General features: G+C 36.6%; 2 protein-coding genes across 55 annotated transcripts in view; both read right to left on the bottom strand.

The window, feature by feature from the left end:
- Window positions 1–11,417, bottom strand: part of si:dkey-76p14.2 — a 247,425-nt gene that overhangs the window by 30,998 nt on the left and 205,010 nt on the right. The window lies entirely within an intron of this gene.
- The window catches only part of pnp4a (purine nucleoside phosphorylase 4a), a 232,772-nt gene that overhangs the window by 16,345 nt on the left and 205,010 nt on the right, over window positions 1–11,417 (bottom strand). For 23 of the 49 annotated variants that reach the window (XM_087272140.1, XM_087272147.1, XM_087272153.1 and 20 more), the window contains one exon: window positions 10,463–10,793. The exons of 15 other annotated variants lie outside the window; for them this stretch is intronic. Coding sequence is in view for 14 of the 34 variants with exons in the window: in XM_087272147.1 (XP_087128273.1) it covers window positions 10,463–10,485 (23 nt within the window). In the remaining 20 variants the exon portion in view is untranslated. Of the gene's footprint in view, window positions 1–6,067; window positions 6,131–10,462; window positions 10,794–11,417 lie in introns of all 49 variants that reach the window. 11 more of the 49 variants (XM_087272150.1, XM_087272152.1, XM_087272155.1 and 8 more) reach the window with 2 other exon arrangements.

Genomic DNA, 11,417 nt, shown 5'->3' with positions numbered 1-11,417 from the left:
AGTATATTAAAATCCAATAATTTTCACTAGTTGTGTTAGTATATTTTTTGTTTAAAGTGTGCTTTAAATGCTTTAAAAATTTGTTAAATCTATGTAGACTAGAAAAATATGTACTGTATATCATTTACTTTAAAAATGTGGGCAATACATAATAGATTAATTTTATTTTAAAAATATGATGTTATTCTTATTTATTAATTTAACAATAGGGGTGCGACCAGGTAGGGGGCCTACAAGACATTGTGCCCAGGGGCCTCTGAATTCTTAATCCGGGCCTGCTGTATAGGCTGATCCTGAAGCACCTTGACCTTTTTAGCTTTCAGGAACTTTGATGTGGAGGCTGAAGTATGAGGAGTGCTGTCCTGCTGAAGAATTTGCCCTCTCTTGTGGTTTGTAATGTAATGGGCAGCACAAACGTCTTAATACCTCAAGCTGTTGATGTTGCCATCAATCTCTCACACACCCCCATACTGTATGTAACCCCAAATCATGATTTTTGTGAAAATCTTGGGTCCATCGGGGTTCCAATTGGTCTTTTGCAGTATTTGTGATGATTGGGATGCAGTTCAACAGATGATTCATTGGAAAAATCTACCTTCTGCCACTTTTCCAAATGATCAACTAGAAGTCAAGTTGTTATTTGTTGCTCTTACTACTGGGTTGATGACAAGACTTTAGTCAGGAAGTGTATGGTTTGCAGAAAATTTTGAAATCATTAAAATGACTAGTAGGCAGAGGTTTTGTGAAAGAAGAGAAGCTTGAGCAGACTGGTTTAAACAGACTAAAAGACAAAAGTATGTCAATACTGTATACACTGGGGTATGCAAAAATTTTTTTTCTAAAGACACAACATATCAAACCTACTGAAAGCTACTGGAGCAGAAGAAAAGCACAAGGGGACATTCCTGTCAGTTAAAAACAGCAAACCAACATTATAGATCACACACGCCCACTAAAAGTGGACAATATATGATTAAAAAAGGGTTGCCTGGTCTGGAGCGTCTTGATTTTTTTTTTACGACACTTAGATGATGAAGACCAAGTAAGGATTTTGAACATGGAATGTTTGTAGGTTTCTATCAGACTTGAGTATTTCAGAAACTAAAAATATATTACAATTTTCACACACAATTATCTCTAGGGTTTAAAGAGAATTGTTTGAAATAGTGAACGGCAGTTCAAAATTGAGGTCAAAGGAGTTGGCCAGATGGGTTCAAGCTGACATAAAGGCAACAGTACCTCAAATAACCATTTATTACAGCTGAGGTCTACAGAACAGCATCTCTGAACACACAAAACGTACATGGTGCCATTTTTGCTGTTATATGAGCTTGTACTCGATTTTTTTTTTTACACTGGGAGAAGTCGAATGGAAAGTGTGGTTGTTATCATAGTTGTGGCTAGAATCATAAAAAAGTTTGAGATTCATGATTTTGTGAGGTGAGTCTGTTTGAACAAGCCAATCTGTTGATCCATTTGGAGCTGACCAATCAGGAGAATAAACACGCTGAATAATCAAATAATGCATCGTGCAAAACAGGGTCTTCAGAAATGATAGTTTACTGTGGACTAGGCATTAAAATTCACACACCAGGCCTCCTGGTTTGCCAGTGATAAAAAAAAGAACCTGTATGTATAACAAACATTTATGGTATCATTATTAAGGTCTTATGGTAATGACAGATAGAGCAACAGAGTAAAAGAGTGGCTCAGAAAGTAATATCTTCCTGTGTCCATGATGTGGCAAAAAATTGTATGTGATTGTTTCAGAATTCAAATGTCCATAAAATCTGGTCATATATAACACAGTGTTTGAACATTTTTTTTACATAAAGTCAGTTATGATGTGTGCATGGACATATGGTTTTCTGGCCATCGGAATTTGCACTGTGTACACCTGTGTACACTTGCCATTGGCTTGGTGTGTTCTGGTTCTTAAACTTGAAGTAGATGAGTTACAGCAGCAGATGAATAGCACACTCATGTCAGCTAAAAACAGCAACTTGAGGCAACAAATTACCTGTTCTCACTAAAATGAAACAATTTAGAATTATTTAAGAATTTAAATGGTCATAAAATCTGGTCATATATAACACAGTGTCTGAACAATTTTCACATGAAGTTGCTTATGATGTGTGCATGGACATTTGATAATCTTCAGATGATCTTTGCACTGTGCCTTATAGCCGGTGTCCTGACCTTTTATCCTACCCATCAGATTATACTACCAACACTGTATTTGAATGGTTCTGAGGTTGGGGTTAGGGGTAAGGTAGGTTAGGGTGATACTACAGCTTCATATCGCACTGTGTCGCTTTAAAATTTACACTGGTAGCAAAATCTGAGCCTATTGCGCAAAATGTGCTACATACTTTATGAATGGGAGATAAGATAATCTGACATGGTAGGACAAATCGACAGAACACCGGGTCACATCATGAGGAGCGTTAGGGCCGTTGGTCAGTGTTGGCCTGGCTAGTTGGTTTGGTGTGCTCCACACATTTCCTTTCATCAGGTTTAAACAAACCGAGTTGGCCTGACTCAGTATATAAAAGTGCCGTCATTAAGTGTGTAGAATGTGGTAAAATCTAAAAATGTGTTAAAAATCAGGTAAGGGCTTTTCTTTTTCTGGATTGCTTTTGAAAACTGTTGGTTGGGTTTAGGGAAGGAAGAGGGTGGGTCAGTCGATCAGTTAGTCAGTCAGTCATTCAGTTAGTGGACAGTGGCCTCTGGTGGATTAGCGCTAGAGCAGCAGGCACAAATGGCACTCCCAAGAGAACTTTGAGATCTGAAAAAGCATACACAGAGACTTCTGGTGGATTTGCGAAAACAAAAACTGCAAAAAAATAAAATAAAAAAGAAATAAATAAAATAGCTCCTGGGACGTATTTGGCACTCAGAAATATATATACAGGGGTACATAATGAGAATGAGCCTGGGTTGGCTGAAGAGCGTGCTTTAATCATTTAGCAATGAATCAGAGTGCGAGAACAAAAACTGAAGTGACGTATTCAAGTAAAAATTTAGACCAACTATGGTACTAAATGTTGCTTTGTTTATGCTTTATCCGAACATATTTCATCTTATGATTTACTTTTGTGGAATGAAAATCAAACTACTGCTCAAGTGGCTGCGGAACAATACATTATCTAATACACACTCTCTCGTTTCAGTTGGCTGCACTAGTTTTTACCATTGGTGTGTCCCGGTTCTTAAACTTGAAGCAGATGAGCTACTGAACAGATGAATAGTACACTCATATATCAGCTAAAAACAGCAACCTGAGGCAACAAATCACTTGTACTCACCAAAATGAAACAATTTAAGATTTAAAAAAAAGTTGATTAGTCCCAATTTCATGGATTATATAGTCAGAATTTACCCTTTATGCTCTTTCACAGGCCGCATGAAGGAGAGACAGGGAATCACTCTGGGTGTGAATCTTAAGCAGCTGACCCTAATCCTCCCAACACATATGGAGCAGGGTCATCCATGTACATCTGGCTCCATTGCCGAGTGCCAAGAGCCAAGGACGGCCAGAAAGCATGTAGGGCGACAATCAAGGGCGCACTCTTGGAAACGACATCCCACCCGGGATACAAAGAGCTTTGACGGCCTCTAATACTGTCTTAAAAGATGACTCTGTCCTACAGCCACGCATCCCTCTGTTTGATTAATGTGTTGTTATAGCCTGATGCCACAGAGCATGCTATATTATGCAAATCTGATTTTAATGGACCCGCATTGGTAATCGGCCATGTGAAAAGAAAGGACGTAATTGCATTCAGAGTGGGCGGAGAGTAAAATGGAAGTTAAGAGCCACTTAATTGACCAATTGCTGAGAAATATAGTACACAAGAGGAGAGCTGCTTCTCAGGAGTCCGATTGCAGATGTCCATGAAGGATAGGACACACTTCACTTCACATAGCTACAGTAAATCTACTCAATGCCACGATAAAACTGTCTTGGCTGTAATTGCCGCTAATTGTTGCCATGGATGTCAGTCCCTCAGTTGGGGGTCTCAAAAATGGGGCAAAATAATGGCAAATATCCACTGTCGTAAGCGTGATTGCTCAGTGCACACACAAACAATATGAGCCACACATCTGTGACACACACACACACACTGTTCAGCGAATGCGGTCCCAAACCATATGTGACCCCCTTTACTTGGGAGGGTTTCAAGGTTGCCAGTCTGTCCTCATTGGGCCCACAGATACAACAAACGCTTGCGATGAGAAAAAGTGTTTGTTAATCGGGTTGCCAGAAAATGATTACCTCCGTTATTATTCTACCCAGTGGGGGATTTGCATTGGCATTTGACTCAATGGGACTTCACGATGCTCTGTTTTGGTATCATTCAGTAAGCTGCTAGCGTTGCCAGAATATTCCCCTGCGCTGAGAGCATCGCTGCCTGGGATGTGGATTATTCTAGATTAGCGGCACTGGGTATAATCTCTCAGTCTGTATGTCAGTGTGGAGGTGGCAGACAGAAGGGCAGAGCTAACAAGGGCATGTCTGCCATCTCTGCTAGCACACACATAAACAAACACAGACAGGCCAGTCTCGCTCCTGTGGGAACCTGCTGTTAAGAGTTGCAAACTCCTAACCAAATCCAGAAAATTAGGGTACTACTCTATATTATTATTTCAATATATGCTCATTCTGAAAACGTAACCCTATATACGTTTCTGGTGATTATGTAGCCAGAAGTACACATGGCTGCATTTTGTTTTTAAAATGAACGCTACAGGATGGTATGATGCCGTTCCTTTTCGCACTCATTAGCTGACCGCTTACCTCTGTATGGACAGCTTTTCCGCGGTTACCAGTTTGTCCAGTTAGCTCACCATGTACGTCAGTGGACTTGAGACAAAGAGCGGAGTTGACCACGATGACGGAGTTAGAGAAGAATGGTTCCAGAAAGCGGGAAAAAGACGAAATCCAAAAAATATAATAAACATGTAAATAACAGGGTAAGAATGTGGTAAAAATCAGGCAAGGGCTTTTCTTTTTCGATTTTGCTTTTTAAATTTGTCGGTTGGGTTTAGGGAGGTGGGTGGGCAGGTCAATCGGAGCTTTTTAAATTACTACTGGTTGGGTTTAGGAAAGGAGGACAGTGGGTCAGTCGATAGGCCAGTCAGTCAAACAGTCAGTTGACAGTGGCCTTTGGTGGATTTAGGCAAGAACAGCAGGCATGAATGACGCTCGAGAGAAATTTGAGTTCTCAAAAAGCGTACACATCAGCATCTGGTGAATTCGCGAAAAAAAAAACTGCAAAAATAAATGTAAAAATTGAGCTCTTGAGACATATTTGGCGCTCCCCAGAAATGTATGTAGTGGTACATAATCAGAATGAGCCTGGGTTGCTATATTTCTATTTTGTTGTTCACATCCTCTTAAGGCATAAACAGCTTTTTTTACATGCATTTTTTTATTTCTCTTTGCTATTTGGGCTTATTGGAACCCAATTAGAATAAAACCTAAGTATCTTCTTTTGATATGATGTACTTTTTAAGAAAAAATGATGTCCATATATGTGGAATTGTTGTCCGAATTTACATAAAACACTTTTTCGTGACTGTTTTTTAATGCATATATAACATATCATTTTTGAAACATGTTTTGATTATCAGAGAGTAAAAACATTTTTTTCCCCTTTTTTAGACAATTAAAAATAGTTTTTGGGACATTTCATATGCTGCAAAACAGTTGCAGCATGACACTGTATGTCTGTATCAAAATGTAAAACATTCAAAGATTTTTAAATAGCCAATTAAGAGCTAAAATGTGCTGTCCACATATGTGGCCACTAAGCCCTTGGAGTTTAAATGATTGTATATTACTGAGATGGTTCATTTGTATGAGTATTTCAAGTTTATTTTGTTCCACCACTAAAAATAGTTAGTCAATAGTTTTGGACACCAATTTTCTATGAGGCCCTGACCAAAGATTGTCACAACAAATTCTTGCTACACACATTTACACTAATTTGTAGTGGCCACAAGCAATTGATTAAAGGGGTAGTTCTCCCAAAAGTTTAAATTTACTTACTATTTTAATCACACTCAAGTGGTGAGTTTTTTTCTTCTGCTGAACACAGAAGATTTTTTGAAAAAATCTGAAAACCTGAAACCATTGAGATCTGTATTAGGAAAACAAATGCAAGTTTTGGAACAGGTTTAGATCAGGTAAAGGTGAAGTAAATAATGCCATAATTTTTTTTTGAGTGAACTCTTACTGTGTTTATAATCAAAATAAGAACCAACAGAGACAGTATGTAAATGTCTTTTTGAGTGAATTTTTTTAAATATGATGGATCGTTTTTTCCACACCTTCCACATGAAAAAACACTGTAGTTATTGTTTTTGAACCACATTGAAGTGTATTACACTCTACATATATTTGTAGTATTTACAACCCTTTGTTAAAGAATGCTACACTGTAAAAATATCTGTAAATCAACAGTTTCTGTATTTTGTGCTCTTTTTTGTGTTACGCGGTGTTAAGCTTTGCTTTGTCAAATTTTGATGTTGAAAATTCAACTTTACAGTTGAGTTAGAGTGGCTTACATTTTAGTAGTTTGAAATAATATAATGTATAAGAAATAATATATGGAGAAAAAAGGCTGTAAAATAACAGAATATGAACTGGAAGTTCATTAATAGGTTTTTGTACCGTAATATAAAACACCAACCCAGACAAAATATCACTTTAAACTACTAAAAATTTTAAAAACGAAAAATGTTTTTCTCAAAATTTTCATTATTTTAATTAAAAGGTCACCTAATGCAATTCAAAAACATAAATATATGAGGAAAAAAAAAAACTTTGCATATTTTTTACAGCGTAGCATACTGGAGAATTTACTATAGTAAATTGATAAACTGTAATACTGTAGTATAGTTTAGTTTTACTGTACACTTGTTAATTTATACCATATAGTTGTAGAAAAGATTGGATAGCTATTGAATAATTTGTTTCTTACTATATTTGTAGTTTTACCACGGTAACTATGGAACTACCATTCCAGATTAATTATTTATAACAAAAACACTCTAGTATTTACTATAAATGACTACAATATTTTTTCATGTATGATTTTTGACTCACTCATAAAAGACAGAGGCTGAATCCAAAACCACATACTTTCTAACGCAAGATTAGTCAACAAAAGACAAACAAAATCACAGTACAATGACTTCATTGTTCTGGCAAAAAAATCTGAAGTGTTACTATTCAATGGGAATTAATAAATAGTGATAAAGTGACTGGAAAGTCATGGACAACAAGCAGAAATGTTTTTTCCCCAGAATGCACTCATGCTACACACTTATACTATGTAGAAATACCTTTTTAGTGATTTGGTGAATGTGTGTTTGAACAAATCAAATAAATGATTCAGTGACTCACTTGTCACCACCACCTATTAGCATAACAATGTACCCTGCAGAAAGAGTCACTGAAAAATACCACAGGATAAGAATGTGTATACAGGAACGTGTACTTACAGTGTACTAGGGTCATATAAGGTAATGACTATATATGTAATGACTATGATAAATACAGTACATACAAAACAGCACACTCAAATATAACTCCACACAGACGACCAGCGACCTTATTGCTGTGAGGTGACAGTGCTAACTGAGCCACCATGTCGTCCCATTTAAATCTTGTAGTAATGTAATCAGATGCATATTACACTTATGATTGAATAGGAAAACAAGCTAATCAAAGGAAGACAATAGCAACTGTAATTTTGCTCATAATCAGTAAGTTCTAAAATAAATCCTATTTTAAACATCCAGTTTTGGTGTCCTTTCTCTCCATAAAGATTATTATGTGTTTTTAAAGCTGTTTTGAATAAATTTTACACAATATGCATTAATATAAGCAAATCAATAAATCGTTTTTTAAACCATTAGAGGTGATCAAAAGAGAAAAACCATAAGTAGGCATAGTGCGTTATTATGCATTTTGTAGCGTTGGGCTTGGGCTTCACAGGACTTATTGCTTTTACACATGTTTAACAGTTACTATTGACTTAGCAAGTTTAATCTATTTCACAAAATCTGTACAAACACCGAAAAGTAACTTAATTGTGTTTACAAATTTAAGTTGATAGAACATAAAACAATTAAGTTATCCCCCAAAAATCTCAAGAATTGTGTTGATTCAGCTCATTAAAAATAAGTAGTTTAAACAAGCTTTTTTGAGTGAGTGTACACAACATACAAATATCTTTATTGGGACTCTTCCCATAGACATAAGTATTTTTATACTAGTCTATCCTCCTACTCTATCCCTACCCCTAAACCCAGCCTTAACAAGAACTAATTTGCATTTTTACACTTTTACAATACTTAATTCTGTGTGATTTATGAGCCGTTTTCCTCACGAGGATCAAAACAATTCCCAGCAAGGTCCAAATTTTCTAGTATTACTAAATGTTTACTTTTGAAACATGTGGTTGCTGAGCAGCATAGACGTAACAGCATACACTGTAAAAATTGCTGGGTTTCACACAATTTGTGTTGGGACACCTATTACAAATAAAACATAAAACAATTAAGTTATCCCAAAAAAACTCAGTTCATTTTAAATAAGTAGTTTGAACAAACTGAAAGCGTAATTTTTTAGAGTGTATGCAGAAATACTGATCAAAGTCCCTTTAAGGCAAGTCATTTCACTCGGCAGCCATCTTTGAAAAGTTTCTCGGGTATGTTTTGGCATCAAATTCTCCAAAATTGATTGCCAAGCTTACGATTGAATTTCATAGGATAAAACAACAAATACATTAAGCAACAACTGTCTCTTTAGTTTCATTTCTAAACGTTTGATTCACACAAAATCTGTAGTAATTCACATCTGGTCCCAGTCCCTTCCCTGGAGAAATGTCAGTCTATAGCGATCGCTAATTGGTTCTCGTACTAGAAGGTGGGGCTTCATTCGCCATATTGACTGTTACACTGATTCCCCATTTAAAACCATACAAGTGACCCATCTTGTGTATTCTATAGACGAATTACCATGTTTGTAAACATTCAGGATGCGCACGCAGGGAGGTGGCAGAAAAAAAAAACGGGATAGCTATCATTTACAGCGAGGGAATGACATCTGATGCGGTACAGAGTTTGTTGTTGTCTTAGAAATAAGATATATTGATTACATATTACATATATATATATATATCATTTACATAATGCTTTCAGTGTATAAAAACAGCTCATCACCCAGTGATAAGCACATCGATTCGGCAAAATTAACGTTAAAATGAGCGGCGTTCATCTGAAAGGTCCATTTGCGATTGCACCCTCCCAATAGACATTGGATAAGACGAAATGACCAAGCATCTAGCCAGAAATATACAATCTCATTGAAGCTCCAATTGATTTTACAAGAGGGAAGTTAAAGGCCTACAAGTCTTTGGATGCGCACAGTTTTGTTCTGTGTGGTCATGTGCAAGGAAATAATGTTCCATGATTACCAGATTTAACACTATGTAGAGCTAAAAACCGAAGTTCTGCCTAGCCAAAGACATGGAAAGATGGAACTGTACAAGGCCTGGGTAAATAATTATCAACACGCAAAACAACTGCATTCTGACAGCGAACTGCACTTGTACGGCAGGGTATGTGAACTTACACATAGAGGTAAAGTTGGTTTTATATATCGCACGTTCAGACTTTCTCCTAAATAATATAATTTCATAAAAGTATTATTTGCAAACTCTAAATAGCGAAATCATATAAGCAGCCAGTGACTATTAAAGTACAACATTGTTCACAGTCAAATAAAGTGTTAATGTTGTTTTCAAGACTCACTTGCAGGTTATTTCTGACAGAATATTCAAAGTTCTGTGGTAAACAATATCGGGAGTGTCACAAGTTATCACTGAATGAATGTTTGAATATAAAACCAACTTTACCTTAATAACTTACACTTTCACTTTTTATTCTTAATTAACCATGTTTAACTGTTTATGCTGAAATCATTGATGCAATCAAAAACGAGTAATGTGTATGAGTCAGCATAGTGTGAACTTAGAGTCGAGCATTTCTAATTAGGTCTTCAATTCATTCAGCTCCGTTTTAGCCAAAGACGTCGAATTTGGCATCCTACTGCACAACACCACATGTTTGCTATTGCAGCCGATCTTTTTTTGCAACCGGGCACCCGTGTGACATCATGTGTGACGTAGGTTGGTAAATCGTCTATAGTTTTTGTACTGATGTAATGAGGTCACAGGTTTGCAGAGTAATTTAGAACAGCTTCAAACGTGTCTCGACCAATCAGAATCAGGGATTGAAATGATCTGTTTCATAAACTTGAATTTAACATAGTCCACTTATAGACTGTATTAAGAAAATGCATCTTGATACCAGGGAAAACTGGGCCCCAGAGTTTGATTGCACGTATCTGCATATTTGTTTGAATGTTTGGTCTCTGCGGCCTCACCTCAGCTGGATCTGTGTATCCATGCGATGTGCGAGTGAATGCACCGTCGCTGTGAATTAAGAAGGGACGGCTGACACCCGGCTGGCTGAGTCCAATAATGGGACCCCTGCTGTGGGGAGGGCCAACACAGGCAGAGGGGGCCCTCCGCGTGGGGGTCACGCTCCACTACACTCACAGTAAGGGGACATGGCACTGTCACTCACAGATATGGAGATATTTCTCCAGACCGCCATGAAGTCTGCAAGGGTGGCATGCGGTGTTATGACAGGTCAGATTCTGAGATGGGTAATTCTTGGTAAGTGCGCGTACAGCAGCTGAGTACACCAGAAACCTGTCAGGTCCGGAAACCATATAAAATATTTCTAAAAATCAAATTGTAGAATTGTACTCAACCATGAATTTCTAAAGATGCGCTGCATTAACTATGAGTAAAAAAGCAGAAATTAAACTATTTCTAGCACTATTAAACAGAGTATAAACAAACATGCACAGAATGGTTATGACTACTCATGATATGGTATTTGTTATTCAAAGATGCATTAAGTGACAGTAAATGTATAATAATCCATATAAATGTATAAAATGCATAATGTAATTTTTTCATTAAAAGGATTCTGAAAAATATGCTTATTTAAAAAAATTGCATTTTTCTTACTTAACACTACTTAAAGCATACTGTATTGTTTGTACTCATCTTTCTGAATTGTCAATGAAGGTAAATTTGTAAATATAAATGACAACAGGAAAAATGTTTAAGTGTAATAATATAAAGAAAGTACAAATTTAGAAATTCATTTAGTTTCCAAAACTTTAAAACTAATTAACTTTTAAAGGTTTGGTCCACAGTGTATTTGTAAGCCTTTGTTGTGTTTATAAGATGCAAAGCAAGGTGTGCTCATGCTTCACTTGCAGAAAATCATGTTATTTTTTCATATATCTTAGTATTACTCAGCTA

Source organism: Danio rerio, chromosome 11, assembly GCF_052040795.2.
Source record: "Danio rerio strain M-AB ecotype USA chromosome 11, GRCz13ab, whole genome shotgun sequence".
In the NCBI taxonomy this organism is placed as follows: Eukaryota; Metazoa; Chordata; class Actinopteri; order Cypriniformes; family Danionidae; genus Danio; species Danio rerio.
This window is presented reverse-complemented; position numbering and strand designations above follow the sequence as displayed.